The sequence below is a fragment of the Poeciliopsis prolifica genome, unplaced genomic scaffold (genome assembly GCF_027474105.1).
Source record: "Poeciliopsis prolifica strain line A6 unplaced genomic scaffold, Auburn_PproV2 SCAFFOLD005, whole genome shotgun sequence".
In the NCBI taxonomy this organism is placed as follows: Eukaryota; Metazoa; Chordata; class Actinopteri; order Cyprinodontiformes; family Poeciliidae; genus Poeciliopsis; species Poeciliopsis prolifica.
Window position 1 is genome coordinate 18,879,881 of NW_026562380.1, and position 26,907 is coordinate 18,906,787.

Below are 26,907 nucleotides of genomic sequence, written 5' to 3' on the forward strand. Positions count from 1 at the left end.
TGAATGTAAAATGTGCCCCAAAGATTTTTATTGGTAAAATACAAAATTGTTATGATTCTATTATTTCCTCCATCCCTTTTGGCCTCATTTATCTGCTCACACGCACACGCTGCAGCTTGCATGACCATGTTTATGTGCGACTGCCGCCAGTCGTACGTAAACAGACTGAAACTGATTAGACTATCCTTTAGGGAGGGAACAGATTGCAGAGAAGAATAAGAAGCTAAACTTGCTATAGTCTTTGCCTCATTAGGTGTCACCCCTACGGTGAGCTCAGTGTGGCCCCAGCCCTGGATGGTGAATGTAACTCTGTATCTTTTCCACTTGTGAGACATGTGTGGCTTGTAACATTTGATCATTTTTCTGCATTAAAGCCCGTTTTTATATATAACCAAATCTCATCATTTCTCAAGGTAATTTACATTGAGGATTTCTGGTCAGGTCCTGAAAGTGGCAAACGGACCTGGGTGGTGCACAGAGACAGAAACGGATGAACTCCAACATCATGCATTCCAGGATTAGAATGCCCCCTCAACCATGTATTATTTTCTTTCACTTCACAGTTGTGTGCTACTTTGTATTGGTTTGTCACATACAAAGTGACAGACCCAAATATACACGGGCTTTGTGGTTGAAACATGACAAAAATGAGAAAAAGCTCAGGGGGTGTGAATACTTTTGGGTGGACATTTAATTATTTGGAATAGAGCATCGGATTTTGAAGAGCACGACAATGGTTAGAAGTGGCTTCCTTCAAGGATTTCATCAGACAAGTGTCTCTTATCTTTGGACTGGTTAAGCAGTCAGAGTCAAGGCTTCGGCCTTGATGTGGTTGCATATAAGTGCAGTGCTGCATGAGTGGGAAGCCTTCCTTCACAGCTTCTCCCTGCGATGCATGGCCACAGGTGAACCAGACCACTCCGTCAGGACCCTCCACTCACAGATATGGCTTGCTTTTTTCTGATTGTCTTCGCTATCCTTGTTCTGGCTGTGTTGACATGGCAGCTGAAAGTCAAGTCCTCGTTTGGCTCCCAGGAGCCCCCTTGCCTCCCCGTGCTGCCTTTAATTGGCAGTCTGCTGAGTTTGCGAAGTCAACATCCTCCTCATGTGCTTTTTAAAGAGCTCCAGAAAAAGTACGGGCAGACGTACTCGCTGATGATGGGCTCTCACAGGGTGGTCATCGTCAACCAGCATGTGCACGCCAAAGAGATCCTGCTGAAGAAGGGAAAGATATTTGCAGGGAGGCCAAGAACTGTGGGTACAGTTTCTCTTTGTGTGTCCTCGGCTTCACCTCTCATGCTGACGGTGTCCTTTGTGCTTTTGTTTTGCGTGCCGTGTGTATTTCAAAGGTGACTACAGACATTCTGACCAGAGATGGAAAAGACATTGCATTTGGAGATTACAGTCCTGCCTGGAGGTTCCACAGAAAAATTGTGCATGGAGCTCTTTGCATGTTTGGAGAAGGCTCTGCCACCATTGAGAGGATGAGTGAGTACAGATCACTACACTTCTTTTAACATAACAAAATGTTGAAATGCAGCAACGCTGATCAAAAACATTCATTCACGCATCGTCAAATTCTCTCTAACGCTTATCCGTTCAGAGTGCCTTTCTGTGTGTGTTTGCAATACCTTGTGGGGATAATTTTCCTGACACATACTACATTGTGGGGACCCACTGCTCCCCGTCGGGGCCGAAGCCTGGCCCCCACAAGGGGAAACACTGTTTATGGGTCAGGGGTTAGATTTAGGACGAAGGTGTGAATTGAGTTTTGATTAGGATTAGGATAAGGGTAAGGCTAAGGCTGTAGAAATAAATGGAAGTCAATGGAAAGCCTCCACAAAGACAGCCACCCAAACGTGTGTGTTTGCACGTTCATGTGTGTATGTGTGTGCGTAAGGGGGCGGAGCAAAGTAGGTAGGAATATTCCTTTGCACTCAGTTTTTACTTTTGCATATCGGTTTTTTTTAGAGTGAAGACAAATCACTTTCATTAAAACGTTTTGGTCTTGTAGTGTTAAAATGACTGAGACCTATTAAGTGTACTGGACAGTAACCGGACATGCTGGACCTGTGGTGTGCTCAGTCTGTGCAGAGGCCCAGTCTCTGTGTTCCACTGTGTCCGAGGCAGCGGCTTTGGGCCTGGCTCTGGACCTGGCCCCTGAGCTGACTCGGGCCGTTACAAACGTGGTCTGCTCCCTCTGCTTCAACTCATCCTACGCCCGCGGAGACCCAGAGTTCGAAGGCATGCTGCGCTACAGCCAGGGCATCGTGGACACAGTGGCCAAGGACAGCTTAGTTGACATCTTCCCCTGGCTGCAGGTCAGTCGATGTCAACACCCGGCACAGAGACCGCTTCACATGTGGGAAATAAGGTCATGATCAGAAAGACACATGAAGTTACAGCTACCATAGTTGCTACGTAATCAATAAGAATAATTATTTGTACAAAAATTGTAACAAACCAAGTAAGCCAAAAGCAGATGTTTCATCCAGTTTGAACAAGAATACGTTGAGGTTAATTGTCTCTTATTGTAACTCATAGCAACATTGGCCTAAAATCTCTCCAACTTCCATCGAGACCAATATGTTTAATAATCAAGTTTACTAAACTGGTCTGAGGAGAGGGTCTCATCAACAGCCATTTTATGAAACAAACCACATAAAGTACAAACTCAAGTTCTCAAGTAGCTCAGTGGGTTTGGAGGCAACCTGCTGTGTTGTTTTTAAAGGGCATTTTGTTTCACCTTCACACCTGAATAAAAACATGTAAAAAAAAATGTCTTCAGTAAATATCTAATCATGTAGTAAAGGTAATTTGAAGCATGGTCTGTCTCTGTGCCCCAGATTTTCCCCAATGCAGACCTGCGTCTTCTGAAGCACTGCGTTTCAGTCAGAGACAAACTTCTGCAGAAGAAGTATGACGAGCACAAGGTAGGCTCTGCGGTGTTGTCATTAACCCCTAAGATGTCACTGATGTTGGAAAACACTCCTGTTGGTTAGAGCCCATATTAAAACTCCACGCAAAGTCCTGTTTTCAATTCAATTCTCTTCAATTAAACTCTCACTCTATCCAAAACCGAGCATGAACGGGCCACGAGGCCCAATTTGTAGCCTATTATGTATCAGCCCTCAAGACAAAAGCTTGGTCAGCCCTGGTCTGACCATATGTGTCCTATTTTCTACTACTGCGCAACCTGTAGTTGGCTTTTAATATTCAAGTAAGAATAATAAGTAACATTTTTAATCCAACTTGTTTCTCAGTGAGCGTTACTCAGTGAATTGTTGTTTTTTTTAACTCAGTGCATGGATGGGGCATGTCCAGTGTGCAATCAGACAAAATAAACAACAAGGTGGCCTTTTATTGCCTGGGGACGATACTAGGCCACCCCAAGATGACTAGGGGAAGACATGCAGGGCTGCAGGGACTGCCAACAGACTAAACGGAGAGTAGTTACCTTTCCTCTGTCTGGATACCTGCTGAAAAGTTTGCTCCACCATAACAAAATGCTTATGTTGGAATCATAACCATATCGGATCTTAAAAATAAAAACCACAAAACAAACAAACAAATAAAACACTTTTTATTCTTCATTTTCCCCCGAGTGATACGACCTCTCGTGTCTCGTTTGTTCTGACCGTGTGTGTGTGTTGCACACCGACTCTTTTCCCGTCTGCCAGGCAGACTACAGCGACAACGTCCAGAGAGACCTGCTGGACGCCCTGCTGAGAGCCAAACGCAGCGCCGAGAACAACAACACGGCGGACGTCGACACGGCGACTGCGGGCCTCAGTGACGACCACCTCCTCATGACTGTGGGGGACATCTTTGGAGCCGGCGTTGAAACCACCACCACTGTGCTCAAGTGGGCAGTGACATACCTCATCCATCATCCAGACGTAAGCCGTGAATCCCTGCTCTGTTTGTTGCGGTGACGTGCGGCGAGGTTCATGGCCGGTCAAAATCATAAGACCCCCTGCATGTCATTTGCATGTTGTTAGTCTACGTGTAGCTCGGGCGATACAGAGAGCGAGAAAAAGGTGGTTTTGATTTGTACTTCAACAGGTTTCCCTTTGCTGTGCAGCACTAAATTAATAATATCTATATTTCCAAGTTTCATTGAGTTAACAGAATTATTCTACCATGGCAGCGCGGCTATGTAAGGCATGTGAAAGTCTAGTCTTTTTGCCCTTCAATGTTTTCTGCACTCGCAAAATTTAAATGAAATGCTTTACAGTACAAAAACACAGAATGAAAAGAGCAATATAAATGATCCTATCATTGAATTATTCTTCTATGATGACATCGCATGACATCACTGGTTTATTCTGAAATCTATCAAACTTTCAGGATATTTAATGCTGTTCAAGCTGTTATTCTGATTTAGTCCTCCAGATGGCAGCCATACTATGAAAGATGAAAATAGGACAATGTTTTTCTGATGTGTTTTAGTTTTACGAATGAAGACAATATTGACGCCCGCTAAGAATATAGTCAAGCTTTCATTGTTGCAGCACTGATACCTCCTTTGTTAAATGAGGTATTAATAAGTTTCTAGGAACTTAAATTAGTAATGGGACTGGAGCTCTAAACATCTCACGGTTTACCATAATTGGACCTGCTGCTTCTTCTTTGGTGTGGTTGAGTGCCTTTAGTTAATTTTAGTTGTATATATTATTATTATTATTGTGTGTTTGTTTATTTTATATTGTATATATTTGACTTTTTGCACGGGAGTTGCAATAGAGATTTCGTTGAATCCTGTTCAATGACAATAAATGCTATCTATTCTATTCTATCTATCTATTACGTTACTCCAGTAAGAAAAAAAAAAGACTTGTCATTTTTACTACATGAAGCCAGATTTGATCACTTCATCTTTTTCTTCAATTCTGTGAACATCAAGCTTGATCTAAAGCCGTAGCACCGAGGCAAAACCTTGTGAATTTCCAACTGAAATTATTTAATTTTCAAGTGGCTGCTATTGGTTGGAATGGTTTTTCCGATTCAGTTTTTCTTTTCCAGGTACAGAGGCGAATCCAGGATGAACTGGACACTAAGATAGGAGCAGATCGCTCGCCCCGCCTCCGAGACAGAGGCAGTCTGCCCTACCTGGAGGCCACCATCAGAGAGGTGCTACGGATTCGCCCGGTCGCTCCCTTATTCATCCCTCATGTGGCACTAAGTGACACCAGGTACAGTCGATCTCGTCGTGATTTAAAACAAGATTTGCCTTGATAGTGATAATCCTTTCAAGCATGTCTACAGAGAGATTTGAACTGTTTTCTCTCATCAGCATCGGAGATTTCAAAGTTAAGAAAGGAACTCGAGTTATCATCAACCTGTGGTCTCTCCATCACGATGAGAAGGAGTGGAGCAAACCTGAGCACTTTGACCCTGGTGAGACATGCGACCTCCAAACAACCAAATACTCTGAGCATGAAAACAATGATGTTCATTCAAGAAGAGATTCACAGTCTGGTGTTGATAAAAGGAAGAGGGAAAGTCAAAAACAGAATATTACACCCAAACGGGATGAGAGTTTGAATGACTCACTGAATAAGTCTGACCCTAAATCCCCAGTTCAGTGCATCTGGTCTCACCTGGAACATCGTCGTTAAACTAATTGTAAAATATTTATAGCACTGAAAATGTTTTCATAGCCACTGGTAAAAAAGAACAATCTGGACAAATCACTACTGTGTTCAACGATATCCATATAAACACAGACTGTGGAAGAACCACAGTTTTGGTTCTACTGGACCTCGGCGTTGACCATGACATATTACTAAACCGGTTGGAGAGATGGATTGAATTCTTCGCCCCAGAACTCAACTGGTTTGAACCTCATATAAAGAACAGGGATTTCTTTGTTTTAATACAAAACTTCTCATCAAAGCTGACTGAAGTCACATGTGGGGAACCTCAAGTTCACTAGTACTAAAAAGACTCCTGACTCACACCCACTCACACCCACTCTTAAGGCAGAACTGAGAGTTTGACTGAAACATTTTTTTTTCATCTCAGCGCGTAGCTTTGTTCTCCCATGAACAGTTTTGATGTTCCTCAGTCGAATCCTGCTGTCTTCCTCATGCAGGGCGCTTCTTGGACAGCGAAGGCACAGGGCTGACCATCCCATCATCCAGCTACCTGCCTTTCGGCGCCGGGATCAGGGTGTGCTTGGGTGAGGCCCTCGCCAAGATGGAGCTCTTCCTCTTCCTGTCCTGGATCCTACAGCGCTTCACCCTCTCTGTCCCACCAGACCAGCCCCTGCCCAGCCTCGAGGGCAAGTTCGGCGTGGTCCTCCAGCCGGTCAAGTACAAAGTGAAAGCTACACCCAGACCAGGCTGGGAGAGAGCAAAGAGCCAGATGTGCTGAGAGCTGAGCCTTGCTCTACTTCCTGCTTTAAACACAGAGGACAGAGTTAAGAACGAGCCAGCAAACAGAAAAGGCAGCCCAGTTTTGCACAGATAACATTTTCCCATATATAAAATTCATGGATATATTTTGGCAAATAAACCATGTAAAAATTGTGCCTGAACAGATTTTCTAATCTGTGGCACTTCGCTGAACAAACCTGAGGAGAGACGTCTTCACAGACTGTTGTTACGATACTTTAAAGTGTTGTAAAGTATTGTACACTAAAGAAACGTTTTGTGTCATTGCAGTGGACTCGCTGCTTTACTTCACTTTTTTATGCCTCGAACATTTAATGGAAACATTAAAGTCAGATTATTGATAAAAAGCTGTTTCGACTGTAAAGTTTGTTCACAATGAAGGAGCTCGACCTGAACCGATGCTGACTCTGCACTTTAGGTTGAATAAAGAAGGTAACGCTTTACTTGGATGGGTGTGCATGACATAACATCTGTCTTAAAATCACAGAGGACAAACATGGATGTCAGGTCACTGTATTTACCATAGTGTTAAATGCTGGTTAATACACATATAACTATAAGCCATATCAAATTTGTATAAAAACACTGAGGGATGAACTCCGTCTAATGTTGCAGCACCAAAAGCATCTTTTCGACAGATCATGCTCAGTTGTGGAGGTTTCCTGTGCAGTCTTAAAAATTTGAGATAGGTTAAAAAAAAGGAGAAAAGTCTGCATAATGCTCTTTACTATTTTAATTTGGTGTTTACTGGAAATCCTTATGTACATGTCAAATGGAGGACATTATGGCTTACAGAAAAAAAACCACAAAAAAAAAAAAAACCCAGAAGAATTAAAACGACATCTTGCAAATCACATTCATTTAAAATACAATAAACATTTTTTTTTTTGGATTGCATTTAAAAATCTAGATAGACTGATTCATTAACAATGTAAAATATAGAAAATTACAAAAAGAAAATAAAAACTTTGCTGCAGTTGTTACCAACGTATATTTTGAGAAAACAAAACAAAACAAAACTTAGCAACTCTAAAAATGTGCAAAGATCCAAAAGGCCCAGATGTGGTTGTTACATTGAGAAGCATTTCAGCTCGTATGGCACGGGCCTTCGGACAAACCAGCTGCGATTATGCTCCAAGAGTGAGGATAGGCAGTAGGTAGTGCTGTTAGTGAACCTTCATTATAAGGTCTGGCATGAAGCAAAAAAGAGAGAAAAATCTGCTGGAAGCTCATGACCCATAAAGTATCTGTACCCAGGATGCATCCCTCCCTCCCTCCCATTCGCCAGTTTGTGTACACAAACAAGAAATGTGATTGTATTGTTACTTTGCTCTCAAACAAAAAACATGCAAAATGTACGCTTCAAAAAATAAAAAAGGAAAAACGTGACATTAGGAATACATCTGTCTTGTTCTTTTTAATGAAACATGACCTACTTTTACTCACTATGCCTTTGCATTCTGAATTTAAAAAAAAAAAAACAACGATAGGAGACAGAGCCTAGATGCACAAAACGGATGAACGCAAACCATATTTCACTTGTACAGAATACATCCAGCGGTTTCTCAGTCTAGTTCGCAACACGTTTTGTACCTTCCACACCACCAGGGGGGGCTCAAGCCCAGTCCTGAATCAAATGCCCAAATTCCACACCAGCAGTCATTCAGCTCTGAATGAACCTGATTCAAAGTAACAATCTTCTACAGTATATTTAAAGATCAACACTTTTTAAATACCTTTAAATACATAGTATTGAAATTGTAAAATATTTACAAGTATAGACATAAAATGTAAAACACATCAGTACAAAAAAAATCAAATAAAGAATGTTAAAAATGTCACCAGTCATGACATTATGTTCTTTGTGGAAATAGTACAAATGATAACACAAGTTAATGTGCAATAGCTGCACAAAAATAATCTTAATCAGACTATATTGATAGGAATCATGATCGCTTTTTTTGTCTTTTTTTAGGAAATAAAAAATGTCAATTTGTGTGGCGTGCTGCTCTTAAGAAGTCTCTATCAAAACATCATAAATAAATTCCATTCCTCAACTTCACTCCCACTTCAGCTTGAGGTCAAAGATGATTTAATCAGAAAATTAAAAAAAACGACCCTAGAAGAATGGAGCGAAATCCTCAAACATCCCCTCCCAGTGTGCGATCCTCGGTAACTTGGTGCAGGATGTTGCTGTTCCTCTGCTTTTTTTTTTTGCGATCCAGGACTCAAAAAGCAGGCTTTGTGCTCATCAACAGGTTGGACAAAAAGGGGATGAAAAAAACCCTCAAAAAACTCCCAAGTTGTTTCAAAATCGCTTCAAGTTTCTTCTCCTCTGGCTTCACTAAATTGTCTTTGGCAGGCAGCGCTACTTTCTGGCCAGCTGGAAAGGATGTTGACCCTTCAGACAAACAGGTCAAAACAGGTTAATCATTAAGCACCTCGTTAAGAGGAAATATTTAATGCATGGTTTTCTTTAGGTGGTTAAAAACACAGCAGCTGTTTTTGCAAAAGTTTCTTATTTGCAAATGCTCAATTTTCAATTTAAACGTTGCAAGGTGTTAATGTGCCATCTGCTTCTACAGATTATTTTTTTTCTGGGTAAAAAGATGTGCATGCTGCAAAGGAGAAAACATAAGATGAAAACAACATGAAACATTTGCTGACTTATTTATTTGTGGTCTGTCCATTTTCTTTTTTTTTTTTGGACTGATTGCTATAGTGGTGCGTATGTTGGTTAAGCCTTACTGTAAAACTTGTGAAGCCGCTTTAGGCATTAAATGAACACATGAAGGACCGCTCAACCAAACTGACAGCCATCATTTATAATATAATCTTCATAATTATATTCACTTGATAACATACTGGAAATGTATTTTGGAAAACTGCAGCATATTTAAAATATACTAGGGGAAAAATCAGCAGGTCACAATGACTAGATCTTCTCACAGTGCAGATATGGCAATATATAATAATCAATTTGAATATTTCAATAAAATGTGCACCATATTTCTAGATGCCATTTCATTGCTGGTGAGTGAATGTCACTGCAGAAGCAAAGACCAGGGGAAGAAAGGAGAAATGAAGAGCTTAAAAAGTTCATCTTCTTTTCTTTTTTTTTTGAATAGTGGCATTGCGTGGTGCAGTGGTCAGAGCAGTCATAGACTGTGGACGCCTCTCCCGCCCCACTCTCTGTGGGATTACTGACAAATAAAGACAACTGTTGCTAAAAAAGATTCTCAAAAACATACAACACCTGTGTAGTGCGGCATGATGTCGGGCTTTTCATCCATCAAACTGATCGGCGACACCCTGCGTGTTGAAGCTTCTACCTTGGCAGCTTTATGCTCTTATAAATGTAGTTTGACAACATCTGGAAACATATTTCAAGCTGCGCTTGGATGATGAGAGTCTATCCATGTTGGTTCATCCCGCAAAGTCAGAGAGTCACTGCAACATCACCCTGCTGCGCATCGGGGCAAATAATCTGTTCATAATAAGCTTAGTTTACCCCTTGACTTAAGGGGTCGAGAATGGATGGGTGGACTTTTTTGTTGTTGTTGTTGAGACGGTTTAAAACTATCAGTTTCTCTGATTTGACTTTTTATGTTTGACTAAAATGAACATTGTTCTTTTGTTCTATGAACTACTGACAACATGTCTCTGAAATTCCAACAAAAATTTTGTATTTCTTTGCAAAACATGAGAAATGATCCAAAAAAATGCAGTGCTTTCAAACCTCAAATAATGCAAAGAAAACAACAAAACTAATGTTTTAACTCAGGAACAATTAAGAAATCTATATTTGGTGGAATGACCAGGAGGTTTATTTCAATGGGGTTCAGTGCAGGGTGCGCTTCATCTATCTATCTATCTATCTATCTATCTATCTATCTATCTATCTATCTATCTATCTATCTATCTATCTATCTATCTATCTATCTATCTATCTATCTATCTATCTATCTATCTATCTATCTATCTATCTATCTATCTATCTATCTATCTATCTATCTATCTATCTATCTATCTATCTATCTATCTATCTATCTATCTATCTATCTATCTATCTATCTATCTATCTATCTATCTATCATCTATCTCTATCTATCTATCTATCTATCTATCTATCTATCTATCTATCTATCTATCTATCTATCTATCTATCTCTATCTATCTATCTATCTATCTATCTATCTATCTATCTATCTATCTATCTATCTATCTATCTATCTATCTATCTATCTATCTATCTATCTATCTATCTATCTATCTATCTATCTATCTATCATCTATCTATCTATCTATCTATCTATCTATCTATCTATCTATCTATCTATCTATCTATCTATCTATCTATCTATCTATCTATCTATCTATCTATCTATCTATCTATCTATCTATCTATCTATCTATCTATCTATCTATCTATCTATCTATCTATCTATCTATCTATCTATCTATCTATCTATCTATCTATCTATCTATCTATCTATCTATCTATCTATCTATCTATCTATCTATCTATCTATCTATCTATCTATCTATCTATCTATCTATCTATCTATCTATCTATCTATCTATCTATCTATCTATCTATCTATCTATCTATCTATCTATCTATCTATCTATCTATCTATCTATCTATCTATCTATCTATCTATCTATCTATCTATCTATCTATCTATCTATCTATCTATCTATCTATCTATCTATCTACTATCTATCTATCTATCTATCTATCTATCTATCTATCTATCTATCTATCTGTCTGTCTGTCTGTCTGTCTGTCTGTCTGTCTGTCTGTCTGTCTGTCTGTCTGTCTGTCTGTCTGCACACATGTTTTATTTATATATATATTTATATATTGGGATAAGTAAAAACATAAATATATTCTTAACAGACACAAAAGCCATTCCAAGGTTATGATCACTGCAAAAGAGAACAAATTGCAAGATCTGTTAGTGTTGACGTTGTAGTCCACACAAACCTGGGACAAGCACTGTGACCAAACAGAATAACACTTACTTTATTCCAGCAGCCTATGACCGGTAAGCCATCGTCCCCCTGGAGAAAGAAGACAAGGGAAGAAAATCAAAGGTCATGTTCCATGAGGAAATATGCAAAAACTTGCAACAATAAATGTGAGGATTATGTTTGTGGTTCTTTGTTCGTCTAAGTGACAGGAAAAGAAACTGATGTTCTGAAGCTACTTTCAAAAGTATATTTGAAACATGAACATCCATGGAGAGTCAAATGTAAAACTACTAACACCTTGGAGATGCACTTGTGGCTCACCTTTATTGATTTGTTTTGAGTTTTCCATATGCATACGATGGATAAAATGTCAGTGTAATTAACATCTATTGCAGATGATGTATTTAATAATAAGAAAAACAAAACATTATTCAATATACCTTTGTTATCTAAACCAGACGTTGTTGGAGGTTGAGCAAAATGTCATTTAATGCATTATAGTTTTGCAGTTAAGGTCTAATACAACGTTCTGTTACAGCTGCATGGCCTGATTTTTAATTATTGATCTGTTCCCATGGCGATGCCTTAACCTACCAGTTCAAAGCTTCCCAATGAGTTTTTCTACCAGCTTTCAATCTGGGATGTTCGCTGATGTTTTGCCTACTGAAAATATTTTAAAAGCTCAACTCAGACCTTCCCCTGCTGGCTGGGCCATTGACTGCACAGCTTTAGTGGAGATGCTGCAGTTGTGTATTTGTTGCACTCATGTTTTCTGTCAAGGTTTCCCCCAGAAAACATGCTTAGCCTGGCGGGTCACTCATCCAGCGACCCGCCGTGTGTTTGAGTTAAAAAAGGTTCAAAGTTGACGGGAAATTTGAAAATATCACTTGATAATTATGTGTTGGAATATTGGAGGATTCATATGTGAACACCAACCACAAAGTCTTAAAAAATGCAAACAAAAGAAAAAAAAAGTGAATAAATAATCCATGTTAAGCCTGGTGGCCCGCCAGGCTTATAATACACTGGGGGAAACCCTGGTTTTTGTTTATTTCTTTCAGGGCCTGAGACTCTCCATGGCGGTGGTGACCCCTGCTGACCCCCGGTGGCCTTGTCTTGTTTTGTATTTTGTTGGAGCACCTTTTCCTTAGTTTGCTGTGTTTTTGTAGTGTCTGGGCTTATTCTCTTTTTCTTCACTGGATGTTTCCCCCCTTTCCTCTCAGCTTCTCCCACTGGTAAGCCTCAGCCTCCCTTGAGATTTAAATATATTACATCAGCCAACAATTTTGGTGAAACAATATTAATTTTGCCTTAACCTTTCTGTTTTAGAGTACTGCAAATTGAAAAGCGATTTTTAAATATAGTTTTAAGACTTCAATAAATTTCGTAGAACTTTTGAATCTTGTCTCCTTTCTTCCAGTAGAACTTACCTGTGTCCTCATTACAACCCAATTTTCCAGGTGGTTTTGCTGGTTTCTTTCACTCATTGCAACTTTAACATCCTCTATCTGGATATCTAAAGAAAACCCGCCCCACACATCAGAAATGTCTGACACACAAACTCCAGGCCTTTGACCAATTTGGACAAAATATATGTTTGTTTTGGCTGATTCTCTGTGGTAAGTTATGAGAAAAAAATGTGATGCTCCATGCAAGCAATATTGGAGGGACTATATGCAGTAAACCTGAAATTAAAAAAAACGATGCACACTATATCAGGTTATTAGGTTAAAAGCTATATCTCTTTTTCTTTCTTTTTTCAGTTGAACTGCACATTATACGCATATCAAAAGTTAGTTATTTAAAATTGATCTACTTCATCTACTTTACTTCAGAATCTAAATGTGCTGTTAATGATATTGTTAGTGTCATTAATAAGTTTCTGTGTATGTAGAAGAAATCCTTGGAGACTAAAGAAATGCTTGTTAGTTTAAGTGAGATACTCAGAATAGATATGCCATAATTACAAAAAGCAGTCACGTAAATGTCTGTTCTTGTTAGAGGAAGAAGCAATACTTTACGTTAATCGTCTTTCTCCTTCGGCAATAAGCATTATTCACAGTGCAGACATGCTGAAGATGTAACAGGAAATGAAGAGCACCATACCACAGGGCAAGGGGCATCCAGCCCATCCAGGCCTGGCAAGCCTGGTTCACCTTTCTCCCCTTTAAAGCCTCGGAAGCCCTGTTTATGAAATCAGCCATTTAAGATCCATTGCTGTAGCTAAGGTGTTGCAGCTCTTCCCTCATCTGTGCTCCTTTGTTTCGCTGATCAAACGGTTGCAGAGTCACTTTAAAAATGGCTTCGAACTGATGACAACACTTTTGCTAATGAAGACCGTTTTGTTTGATATTTGATTTGGATTCTATTTTTCTGGGTTGATCCCCTTTGCTCCCCCAAACTAGTAGTAAAGTAAAATAAATGCTGAAGAAGTCTAACATAGTTTAGGCTTTGTGAACCGTCACCAGGAGTGACGGGCTCCTGGCTGCCTCGTTTCTGAATAAAGACGCCCTCAAAAAGAGTTTTGGTCTTACGTCGAGGCAACAACGGCGTGCTTCAAAATGCATGTCGTAGGTTTATTCTAATTAAGGTTTATTGATATTAAGTGTGATAGTGGTAGGTCTGAAAACCTGACCAAAACTCTTCTTGTTTTTTTATTGTCAGTAAAAGAGCCAAAAGGAAGCTGATTTCTAAATACAAATGTTCAGGGTAACCAAAGCGTTGTGGGATTTTCCAAAGTGGTAGTCCTTCCCTTTGCCTCTTTACTTTCCACATTGATTCGCTGACATACCAAAGGACATGGGGCATCTAATCCAGGTGCTCCTTGGTCTCCCTTATCCCCTTTGGCCCCCCTGTTGCCTTTCTTGCCCCTTTCTCCCTGCGAACAACAGTGTATTTAAAAAAAGACACACTTTCATGTCTCTGAATTACATTTAAAGCTGCAGTATGTGACTTTTATTTTTTTAAAAACTTTCTTTTTCTTTTTTACGTATTTGTTGAAGCTGTCACCATGTCATGACAGTTTACTAAGAGAAAATCTATTTTAAAAAAATCAAGCTCGTCTGCCTTCTTCCAGCGCTCACTGGAAACAACGAATCGGAACCAGGAGGAGTGTCTTAGCGCTGTCAGTCATGCTCTTGTATACCCTGCTCACACCTTGCTCTTTGCTGTGGCTTCTTCCTGACAGCAGTGCCTGTCATGGATGCTCAGGCAAGCCAGCGTGGCAACCAATAAACATCCTGAAAAAGCAAGTAATTTCTCTGCCATCAACACTTTGAGCAGCACATACACAAGCAGATTGATAGCACTAAGACACTTCTGGCGATGCATTTCGTCACACGGCAACAGTATCACTGGTAGGAGGTAGAGGAGCTCAGTATTTTTTACAGATTATCCTTCTCAACCGGTGACTATTCTAAAAAATATGTAAAATAAAGCCTACTTTTTTTTTTGTAAAAGTTACATTCTGCAACTTTAACTTGGCATACATGGAAAATAAAGTTATTTCAAAATACTATTTTGTTGTAAATTTTGGGGGGTATTTAAAAGACCTTGAAAGGAAGGTTAGCAGAAGGAATTAAAAAGGGACGTCAACGTTACTCATTTGGTGAGCCGGGTTCTTATGAGACATCTCTGACATGTGACAAGTGATGAAAAAACTGAGGCAGAGGAATTACGGAATTACTCAGTGGCCAAACATATATTCGCAGAAATAATAAAATGAAGTACTTGTATAAAGTTCTGTCTCACTCACTCATCATTACCCAGGCAGGTATTCATCTCATGCTGGGTCTTAGCTTTTGTGTTTTACTATAAGTGGTGCATTTTTTGCCCAACTAAACACTGTCCAACAAGTTACTTATAGCTCTCCTTTGAAATCTGCTGGTCTTACTGGGAGGATAGTTACCTCTGTCTGGATTACCACAATCCACTTTCACTCCTCAACCAGACCAAGTGACATTTCATCCTGTTAATCCTAGTAGTGCAGATCAGTGAGTGGATACTCAGTCTTAGCACACAGCTTAGTATCATCCATATAGAGAGAGATACAGATAGCGAGATGTGCATCAGAATGCCATTCATTAGCAGCTAAATGTAGACATTAATGCCCAAATGCCGTGCGCACGGAAAGAGGACTTTTAAAACCTTCGAAGTGAAGAGAACTCCGAGAAGTATGATAATCAAATTCCCATTTTATCATTCAGCACACATATTTCTTTTCATATTTTTCAGCAGTAGTGAAATCACATGGCAATAGTTTGATGAAAGAGGTTAATGCAGAGGATGACGCAGTCAGCCCGGGGCCACAATTCATGAGGCACAATTTTGACTGTCCAGGGACAATGTGCCAGAATCCTGTTTGTGGATTTCAGCTCAACCAAGCCATCCTGCATCTGTGAGCTGGATGAGTCCACCTGCGAGTTGATCTCCAGCTCCCTGACTGACCAGCAGCAGCAAATGAAGCTGAGGAGCATCTTCTCCTCCGCAGGAACAATCAGCAACGATGCCCCCGAGGTGTGTATTCTTCCTCCACGTCCCGTGACAAATCAAGAACCTACCACTTGAGCTCCTGTTCGTCTTCTGCACTGTCATTATTCAGTCTGCCTTGTGAACATCCATGACTGCCTGGTTTGAGTCAGCCACAAAAGATGATGCGGCCAGAGAGTCACCATCACTCAGGTCCACAAAAAAATAAAAACAGGACTATCTTTCCCTCCATTCAGGGTCTGAAAAAGGCCAAGTAACATCACTGCAAACCCCACACATCCTGGACACAAACTATTTAGCCTTTTAGCTACTTAGAATGCTACTTAACAAAAATGAAGTCACCACAGAGACAGATTTTATTTCCCCCAAGGATGTAAAAAATGTTTCAGACCAAATTTCATAAATTTGGAGTTAAAATGTATGTAGATTGAGAGTAAAGCAGAACCAAAGTCAAATGATTTGTCTGTGTGCACAAACCTGGACACTAAAGCTGGTTTTGATTAAATAGCACAGTGTGCAGGCTGCGTGCAATTTGATGGAAAAAATGAAACTACTAGCTGAATGCTGCATTAACAGAGTACCCAACTCACCAAGCGAAAGGCTGAAGGACTGAATGAATCCTTCACATGAAAGATGAATATTGCATAAGCAAAATTTCAGTGCAGAATTGTTGTTAATATTTATTTATTGCCAATTTCAGGTAAATAGTAAGGGTCGGGATTTAGGGGAGAGAGAGTTTAAAAGAAATAGCCACTGTTAAAGGAAAAGGATTAAATCAGGAATATGTTAGAATGAGGATGAGGAAGAGGAGGCCTGGGTTTGTAAGAGAAAGGAGGGCAAACCCTGCAAAAAGCAGTCATAGGGCAAAGAACAAGGTGAAGGAAGGGAAAAGGGGATAGGAAGACCTGCAGAAACAAAGGAAGACAGGACAAATGGTAAAAACACCAGGACTATCTCCCAGCCTTGATTTTGATTTTATTTTTTAAATAGCGTCATTAAAGAAGTCAAAATTGAGAAGGTCTATTTAATGTGTCCCATTGTAATTTTGGACTGCTAATTGAAACCAAGGCCAGTTGAATGTGCTGGAAGAAGTTATACATTATATATATATCTATATACATAATGTATATTGTATATAGATATAAATATATTTATTAATGCAACTGATTCAAAGAGACGGACACAAGAGACGAGAGTGACTGGCAATTTCTAAGCAGCCAGTATTTCACTGAGATGTTCTGAAAAAAATGACAATTGAAAATAGTTTATGTCACACATATGTGTGTGTTGCCTAACGTGTGCACATGTTTTACTTATTTTGATTCATTTTTGCGCTGGGCTATTCTGACACGTTCTAAGCAAACCTACACGACAGTGACGTGCGGTGAGGCTCATGAGGCACGGACCAAAAATCAAAACCAGATGCTATGTTTTAAAATTTGACCACGCCTAGTTAAAGCTTCTAATAATATAATTGATAAAATTACTTTTTTATTATTATTATTTGACCTCTCTCTTTTCTGATTAAAACCTTTCTTTTATACTACGTTTTTAATATCAATAGCAGTTTTGGTTTTTGAGACCCCAAATATATACAACATATATACAAGCTGTTTTATATTATCCAATAAGTGTTTCTTAAAGTAACATAATTTACTCTAATCAGTCCATCCAGCAATTTGCAATTGTTTGTGTGGTTTTCTGCAATCAAAGTCACATATTTTGCTATGCTAATTTAAAATTATTTCTAAGGGACTTTTATGATATTTGCACTAGTGTATGATATATAACTTGACATCAAGTAAGGCTGAGACAGCAGTCACTTAAGCCAAATGTTTTTGACCAATTTTGAGACAAAATGCTGATGAAATCAGAAAAACCCTGCGGATCTGTTGATTTTTGTGTGAATTTTGGGTGGGACTTATTGATATAATTTGGAGTTTAGAGGACCACATAAAGAGCTCTGGTGGGCCACATGTGGCCCCCGGGCCTCGAGTTTGACACATGAGAGAGACAACATGGGGAATTGCCTACTTCATTCACTTGTCTGATTCAGACGCGAGGCGTCGCACCGAACTGTCTCACCTCAGTCTTCTTTCACGTGTTTCAACAGGCAGGGCATAAATTCAGTGATTTCAACCATAAAAATGTTGAAATTGCCAATAAACAAAACAAACAAAACAAAAACGATTCATAGAAAATTCAAGTGGACAAATTGGTTTTCTCTCATTGCTGTTAGCATCTATTTTACTTCTCATGTGCTGAATTTGACTTATCGGGATTCCAGGTGAGGCGGTGCTTCACTCGCCTCCCCTGGCCGCACGTCACTGCCACCTAACTATTTTCCTGTAAAATGTGAGTAGAATATATATTGAGAGTACTTCTAGGAATCATTCACGTCTTTACCAGTAAACAATTGCATTTAAAATAAACTGCAGAGTCAAAGATGAAGAATGCCTTTGGTTCAATTTCAAGACTTATCTCATGGTATTTCTTTGATTTTACAATATGGGTTTCATATTATGGTCAACGTTGCTGCTGCTTAGCTGATAGATTTTGTCCTCTAAGTGAGGATGCAACCAACTTTAAAGCTACGTCACCAGGCCAAGAAAAGTTCAAATCAATCAATTAGAATGACCAAAATTATTATTTTTGCAAAGTGTCACAGCATCGAGAGTCAGAACACATCAGAGATCAATTTCGTAGTGCCATATGATCGCTTGATCTCAAAAGGAGAATACAACCATCAACAAAGTGAAGGAAAGCTAGAATCAAATGATCAAGTACAGGTGAAATAAATAAAAAAAACTGTGTGATACAGGATTACTTTTAAAAATGTGTTGTTTGCTCTTAACCTTCCTGGATTCTCACAATAGTTCACTAGTTCTGTCAGGACGAATGGGCCAGAATCCCAGTCAACATCTGTGAGAAACGCGTGGAAGGATACCCAACACATTTAAAGTCACACGGTTTAAAGACAATGCTGAGAAATACTGAGGACATGTATGCAAATATGATTGTGACATTTTGCAAACAGAAATTATTGAGGTTATTCTAACTGAGCAAAAAGGAGGAGAAGTTTGGATTGGTTTAACTTCAGACAGTAAGACAGAAAAAAAGTGTCTCTTTTTGGGTGCATGCAAACTTCTGGTTTCAACTGGAATAAGATATTTGTAATTTCTTACCCGATTTCCTTTGAGTCCTTGTGGTCCTTGCAAACCCTGCAAAGAGAAATGTGAAATAAATATAACACTTTTACATCTACAGTCATTCTCAATACATTTGAATTGGTGTGTCAAACAGCATCACAGGGTTGACAGCATCATAGGGGTTTCACAAGGGCCGGGGCTCCTGCTCCACAACCACAGCTTAAATCCCGGTGGGGAGGAGCGAGTCGGGGAAACGCCGGTTTAAAAGCTGAACACGACAGCGGCAGTCTGAGAGCGCTTTGGATTCACACTGAACCACTGTGGTGAACCACTGGAGCCGTGGAGCCGCTATGTTGTAAAATAGTAGCAACAAAACAATACAACCAGCCTAACTGCACCTGAAATGTATGTTTCTTTGCTTGGGGATCGTCCACAATCACAGAGGTGATTGTGGACGATCCCACAATCACAGAGGTGATTGTGGACGGCATTTTGTAGGGGGGGGAGGCGACTCCAGAGGACCCCGAAGTGCTTTACACAACATTCATTCACACACTGCGAATGTGTGTGAATGGTGGCCACAGTCTGACAGAAGCGATATAAGGGATTGAACTGACATATTGGGACAATGAAAGGTGCAGAATATCTTTGGACTATGGGAACTTGTGTCTGAGGCGTGCTCAGAATGGTACATGATTGTATTTTCAAAGTGGAAAATCTCAGTGAAAATATTTCGGTCAAAAAGAATGCCATGTCACTCATGTCCATGTGCGTAAAGGCAGATTACATAATAGCTTTGCTAAATTAGGATAATTTCTTGCTCACACAGACACAACTTTCAGCACTTTGAAAACGCTGCATTATTTGTTATAATGCTGGATAACAAATATGTACAACGAAGCGTCCAACTCACAGGGATGCCTTGAAGGCCGGTTGGTCCTAGCGAGCCTGCATTTCCCGTTTCACCCTATTGCCATATGGAAAAAGGTAGAAAATGCATTAGCAACACAACACTTCTTTTTTTTTAGACTTTCAAGTCTGCAATGAATGTTAGTTACTCTATCTCCCTTTGGTCCTGGAGGGCCTGGTGTACCTGCTGGTCCTGTGGGACCCTGTTAACACAAAAAAGAAAGAAAACTCACCTGAAGGCATGACAGCAAAAAACGAAGCACAAATATTTCTAAACGTGTTTAAATGTTAATCCAGTGGTTTTTATGCTGGACATTTCTCGGTTTTACAAAACAATTTTTTTGTATTGATCCCACTGTTTTTTTCCCCCGGATTATAATCAGAGTCAAAACTTAAAACAAAACAAAAAAAGATCTGTATAAAGGGCCAGGACTGCACCAATATCGGGTCTCACATAATGGCACGGTAATGACATACAACTTTGCCGCGCTATGCCTTGTGCTGTTTTTCAGTCATCATAATGTGTGCGTACTTGTGTCTGTTATGTGGGTGCTTTAGTTATCTTGTTTTCTCATGAGATTTTATTTTTTTTTGCATTTTAAGTTCATTATTTAAAATGCAGTGGTCCCTGCAGTGATCGGGGGAAACAAGAGACAGCTGGAATCAATCAGGGCAGGAAGGCAACACAGGGACAAAACGAACTAGAAACAGACACACAATCTACACAATTATGGGGTTAGAAAATCTTCTTTCAATGCTATTCAAAAAAAAAAATAATTAAAAAATCCCCCACCTTTTCACCAGGGATTCCAGGGGATCCTGGAGGTCCAGGTAATCCAGGAAGCCCCTATGAGGATGTGGCACAACGTCAGAAAAACAACAGAAATCCAATTGGTTTGTTGATTCGACTTCTGATTTATTACTCTCTGCTTGATGTTTTGCAGGTTTGTTCACCCCAACACTGTTGTCGCCCTTTGATATTTTGTATTTTTTTTTCTAAGTTTGATTTTCTTGAGTCACCTTGAAAGTTTGATCTTACTGTCTTACTGTCTGTTCTCTTCCTTGCTAATCCACTGAGGGCCTTTTCTTCTAAAGGTTTGCATGTATAAGCATAAACTTGATATCATGAACAAACCTGATCTGCACTAGGACTAGTTACAGAGAGAAACCTGCTGCTAAACCAGTTTTTTTTTCTTTAGTTTTGCGGTTTTAGTTCATTTTACGCCAAGTCTGGCATCCTTCACTGCCAGAACCGAATCCTTGACTGGAGCAATCCTCCATCGACCCACCATACAAACAAAAATCACTTACCATCAGGGGCATATTGCGAATGTTCTGTAAAGAAACACACTATTACTGAACTGACACATGTTTTCCTGCAGGGATACAATACATACTGAAATAATGGAATACATTTTCACTGTTCTGGAGATCCATCTTTCCCGGCTGCCCCGTCGGACCTGATGGACCCTAAGAAACAGGACAAAAACGTTTGGCACCCTTATAGACACAGAGATGAAAGTTCCTTTGATTAGCAATGAGAAATGAAATCCTAAATTCAAAAAATGATGCATAATTGAAGACTCACTCGTGGGCCGGCAGGGCCTTTGGTACCTGCTTCCCCCTGATAGAAAATTGAGCACTATAACATGTTTGCAAAGTAATTCTCATTATCATTTTTTTTTTTAATGAGTGATTTCAGTTTTACGTCTTACCTTATTTCCTTTTTCGCCCTAAAAAATAAACTTCTTTAAGTCCTTTTTTTTTTGTACAGCAGTAACTGCTGAGCTAAAAGGTAATCATTGATATTTATCTCACCTTGGGCCCCATGAGACCGATTAGTCCTGGGGAACCCGGCTCTCCTTTACTCCCCTTTGCAAAAGCGCTTGGCTCTCCCTTTTCACCCTGGCACACATAGAAAACACGCATGTTTGTTTGGTCATCCATATATCCAGGCGTTTGTTTGTGTGGGGAGAATATTGAAATGCTTTGAGTAGACCGGTTGGTTGCGGTTGTTTCTTTATTTTGGAGTGAGGAAATTAAAACGGCATTGCAAACGTTTTAGGGAATTTGCTGTTTTGTGGCGTTGTAATTTGGATCTTTTTTCCGTGCTGCTTCATATTTGGAAACCTTTAGAGGGACAGAAGCCTTTATCTCACTCGTCCATCCTCCCTGACTGGGTTGGCGACATAAAACTTTATGCTACACCGAGAGACGATGGTGGCAACAGCAGTAGGAGTTTTTACCCTGCAATCAGTGCAAGTCTTTGCTAAAATGTGTAGCCTATAAAATGATCACTGAGGTTGTTCAGTACGACTGATATTAATAAATAAATGAATATAAATACACAAACAAAATACTGCTAATCAGTCCATAGCGACAAAGATGTGTCTTTGTCAAAGATAAGCACCACTTGTATGACTAATGTTTATATTTCTTTTTAACAAGAAACGATGAAAAACTGACTAAATTAGGAATGTCGTACAAAAAGTCAATTCTTTGTGGTTTTGTATCTAAAGTAAAGCCGGGACTCACCGGTGGTCCGCTGGGACCATTAAGGCCAGGGGCACCAGGAGAACCAGGGGCACCAGGGGCACCAGGGAGGCCTTGGGGTCCTGGGGGTCCTTGTAATCCGGGTGCACCCTGCTGAGAGACTTTTGAGTTACAATCGATTTTGAAGACTAACAAAGCTATTAATAGTCAACTCTTTACATTCCTGCAAAGTTTACATTTAGTACTTTATTTTAAGATCATCCACAGCCAGTAGCATAATGTTCTCCACAAAGGTCAACCTGAATGCGTTCTCAAGGCGACGACACCAAAGGAGTCAGAAGAAGAGGGGCTGCGGCAGGCTGGACCGTTTTCCCACTCAGAAGACGGCAAGCGCGGTTACGCACCAGCTCTTCAACATCAGTCCAATGTGAAAGCCCCACGGGACAAAACTTGCAATTGCGCATACATGTCTACATATACTCTCTGTTATCACCCAGTGTGGACGTTGTGGAGGATCATAAATACCTGCGACTCCACACTGACAATAAACTGGACTGAATCAAGAACACTGACGCTGCTTGCAGGAAGAACCAAAGTCGGCTCTGCGCTCTGAGGCGGCTGAGTGACGGATGACAAATGAAACCTTGCGATACATCGGCCACGTCACTATTTATTTAGTAGACGTTTTGAGTTCATTAGCTCAGTAGGTTGTGATGCCACAAGTTTTCAATACTTAACCACAATATTCTTCTTTCCTGAGTCACAGAATTTCCTTAATGAATGAATAAAAGAGGAGTAATTTGTTTTGATGTAACAATTCATTGCCATGTCTTTGCTAAGCAAAATTCTTCATTTCTTAACATATAAAGACGGGATGCCGGGTATCGAATGACAACAAATCCTTTTGGTTTGAACAAAAATGTTAGAGCCAAAAGATTGTTAGTCAGAAGGCAGAGGAGGCAAAGTTTGTGGCATGTTGGTTAGTTGTACTCAAGGCTTAGTGAAAAATAGACATCGTCTGGACAGATTTTTACCTGGAGGCGTTTCAAGATTAGATGGTTTATAGAAGGCATGTTTCGCAGGGTCATGGGCAACACCTGTAAGAAGAAGTCATAAACATGACCACCATGCAAAAAGATCATGGGAAGGAAAACAAGAATGCACAACGGAAATGAAAAGGGACTGGCATAACAGGAGTAAAGACCTTAAAGAGGTAAAAGAAGCAAAAAAAAAAAAAAAAACGTGGCAATAGATTAAAATCAGAATCAGTAAGTCAGACCATAAACAATTGGTAATACGTATTGGTCTGGAAAAGCCCAATCAGTGCAGCTGTAATAAATTCAGTACATGCACAGCATGTAAATCTAAACGTGCTATTTTACGATCATTGTGTCTTTTAAGTTTATCTGTGTGGCTGTTTTGATGTGTGCTGCTGATTTCCTGCCTATCTAGATCAGGATGGGGCTTTAAGCCTGGTGAAGGAATTGAAAGGAACACGTTTGAAACACAGTCAGTATGAATAATATCAATGTGAAAAGGAAGACACTGTTTTGAAAAACCCAAACCAATCAAATTTCTGTTTTTAATAACTGTACGTATGACATGTGTCAGCATGTTATGAAATAGAAAAAAATCTTACCCGGTGTGTTAAGTCTCCACATGAACCCTGGAGACAACAACAACAACAACAACAAAAAAACAGCACTTGTTTTGTATTTGACAGTCGAGAAACGTTGCATCCAATTTGAAATGCAAACCAAACTTCCCTGCTTTGGCTCTAAATTAGATCAAACGCTTGTATTGCATCTTTATTTTCTCTCTCCCCAAAGGACAGACGACAGTTTTGTTAACTTTTCTTCCTCTGGTCCTTTGGAGGTTTGGATGCACATATGACTGGTGAAGTGTGACCTACCGTGGCCTCCAGGGGGCCTCCAAGAGTATTTTCCTCTTTCTTTGAAAGAATGATTTTCTACATGATCAAATATATATTATTGGAAAACAAATTGTGTGTTTTTACTAATATAACCACATAGAAATCATTACTAAAAAAACACACGCACACATATATACATATTTAAATCTCTCTCTCTCTCTCTCTCTCTCTCTCTCTCTCTCTCTCTCTCTCTCTCTATATATATATATATATATATATATATATATACATATATATATATATATATATATATATATATATATATATATATATATATATATATATATTATATATATATATATATATATATATATATATATATATATATATATATATATGAAATCAGTTCCACTCAGCGGCCGCTCAGTTTGCTTGTGCTTTGGGCGCGCCCTGGATGAGACATTGGATTCAGACATTCAGATTTGAGATCCGGGTATATATAATATGACAAAGTTGAATTCTGTTCCTATACAGAAATACTTGTTAAATTTCATCCACAGGTCGGCTGAATTGTGATGCGAATGGCAGCATCTCTCACCTTCTCCCCTTTGAGGCCTGGCTCCCCCTAGAGGTAAAGGCAGGGGAAAATAAGTGTTGTTTCTTATCTATTTTTGCAAAGATATCAAGTTTTCTATCTTGCGAAAAAGAATAAACAAACACACAAAAAAATTGCGAACTGACCAGGTTTCCTTGAGGACCTCGAGAACCCTAAAAGAAAAGAAAAAAAAGAAAAATCTCTTTTTCCTCTTTATCACGCTTTCAATTAAAACTGGAAATTTTATTCCACTTTAAAGAGTCGAGCGGTCAAATATTTCAAGTTATTGTTAATAAAAACAATTAGCCGTGCTCACCATGTCTCCCTTTTGTCCTTTTTGCCCCTGAGTGAATATGAAACGTTGGGTTCGGTTACACAATGTGAATTGTTACATTGTTTTGTTAAAGCCCATAAAACAAAAAAAGAGATTTTAATTTGTCATAGCCACGCAATCACACCACAAACAAGTACACAAAAATCCACCAACTTATATTTTCTTCTAAAAGAAAGAAGAAAAAACTCACAGGCTTTCCATCCAACCCAATAGGACCCTATGAAGAAGAAGAGCAACGTTTAACCCACGTCAATAAACAAATCATCATTAACAATGAATAAGACACAACAAAGGTTGACTTGAGAAGAGCCAGGAATGTGAAAGCAGAGAAACTGAATAATCACTTACTGGGAAACCAGGGAATCCTCTTGTGCCGGGTTGTCCCTAAAAAGAAAGGACAGAAAAAAGCTACATTGTCAATAATCTGGGATACAAGAGTGCTGGATAGTGGAGAAAATTTGATTCATTTCCTTAGCTGGGGACAAAATTCATGACTTTTTCCTGTTTTGTAAGATTGTGAAAACACTTGGAGTTCACACTAATAGACTGGTCTCAACACACTTTGCAACCGCTTTTGCTGAGGGATGAAATGCTGCAGGATTGGTCAAACCAACAGAAACTTAATTGAAAACATTCAGCTTCAGAGGCAACAGCATGAAAAAACAACATACCGTTATGTATCAGATATCAGGTATTCTCAGAGTACAGACTATACAATTATAACATATAATTGAACGGCTTGAGTTAAATCAGACTGAACTTCTCTTAAACTTGTGAGTTTTTAGCTGGTTTAAAAATGGCAACCTCCATGGGTGAGAAATATAAAAAAAGATACATTTCTGAAGTAATTCTGAGTTTTGGCATTTGACAAACATCAGTACTCACAGGAGGCCCTCTGGGTCCAATGATAGACAAACCAGGCTCCCCTGCAATCCCCTATGAACAGATAACATAAGAGAAGCACACACCAGAGTATATACTGTATATATGTTTGCAAAAACATATATATCACTTTCATGTGGCTATGGAAGTGACTGGAATGCAGGGTTTCCCACAGTCTATAATAAGCCTGGCGGGCCACCAGGCTTTACTTGTCCCCCCCACCAGGTTAAGCATTGATTATTTATTTAAGTCTTTTTAAATGTTTGTATTTTTAAGACTTTATAGCTGGTGTTCAGGAGTTAATCTTCCAATTTTTCAATAACACATAATTATCGAGTGATATTTTCAAATTTCCTGTCAACTTTAAACACTTTTTAACTGAAAATCGCGGCGGACCTCTGGATGAATGACGGCCTGGTGAACCAACCACCGGGCTTAGCAAGCTTTCTGGGGGAAAACCTTGGAACACCTGGTGCTGATCATTTGGAAGGGGGAGCAAATACCTTCGGCAACACAGTTTATGTGCAGCGACAGGGAAGATGGTCAGTGGATGAAAGGATGGACTGAGCCAAAAACAGGGCAGTGTGGGGCAGATGATGTTGTCCAACAGGGCAACATCATCTGCCCTATTGGACAATTTTCCCCATTTTCCTTTCACTGACCACCTCTACTGGGTCCAGAGGACCAGAGGACAGAGCTGGCTAAGTATGTTCAGTCTCTTTATGTCACCAGCAGAGACGCTTCTGCCCCAACAAGCCACACTATGAAAGATGGCTGATGCCACAATAATCATAGCAGTTCCCCCTGGA

At 39.6% G+C, this 26,907-nt stretch overlaps 2 protein-coding genes across 9 annotated transcripts; one reads left to right on the plus strand and one right to left on the minus strand.

The window, feature by feature from the left end:
• The first annotated feature begins 872 nt into the window (after window positions 1-872).
• On the plus strand, window positions 873-6,739 carry LOC129360155 (steroid 17-alpha-hydroxylase/17,20 lyase). The gene is made up of 8 exons (XM_055030272.1): window positions 873-1,254; window positions 1,350-1,488; window positions 2,086-2,321; window positions 2,847-2,933; window positions 3,681-3,899; window positions 5,026-5,195; window positions 5,297-5,400; window positions 6,098-6,739. The coding sequence occupies exons 1-8, from the start codon at window positions 946-948 to the stop codon at window positions 6,376-6,378; spliced, it is 1,545 nt and encodes a 514-aa protein (XP_054886247.1). The 5' UTR covers window positions 873-945; the 3' UTR covers window positions 6,379-6,739.
• A 686-nt stretch (window positions 6,740-7,425) lies between these two features.
• Window positions 7,426-26,261, minus strand: LOC129359848 (collagen alpha-1(XIII) chain-like). Of its 8 annotated transcripts, none has more exons than XM_055029773.1 (21): window positions 26,102-26,261; window positions 25,565-25,600; window positions 25,407-25,433; window positions 25,199-25,225; window positions 25,029-25,055; window positions 24,886-24,912; window positions 24,054-24,080; window positions 23,449-23,511; window positions 22,457-22,567; window positions 21,740-21,826; window positions 21,637-21,654; window positions 21,510-21,545; window positions 21,335-21,391; window positions 21,233-21,256; window positions 20,715-20,768; window positions 20,071-20,124; window positions 19,926-19,979; window positions 19,049-19,084; window positions 13,482-13,559; window positions 11,427-11,465; window positions 7,426-8,799 (listed from the first exon to the last, which is right to left on the minus strand). In XM_055029773.1, the coding sequence occupies exons 4-21, from the start codon at window positions 25,199-25,201 to the stop codon at window positions 8,767-8,769; spliced, it is 828 nt and encodes a 275-aa protein (XP_054885748.1). In that variant the 5' UTR covers window positions 25,202-25,225; window positions 25,407-25,433; window positions 25,565-25,600; window positions 26,102-26,261; the 3' UTR covers window positions 7,426-8,766. The 8 variants fall into 8 exon arrangements, 4 of the variants coding, with proteins under 4 accessions (XP_054885748.1, XP_054885747.1, XP_054885750.1 ...); XM_055029772.1 differs by lacking the exon at window positions 13,482-13,559 and adding an exon at window positions 14,167-14,253; XM_055029775.1 differs by lacking the exon at window positions 13,482-13,559.
• Between the last annotated feature and the right edge of the window lie 646 nt (window positions 26,262-26,907).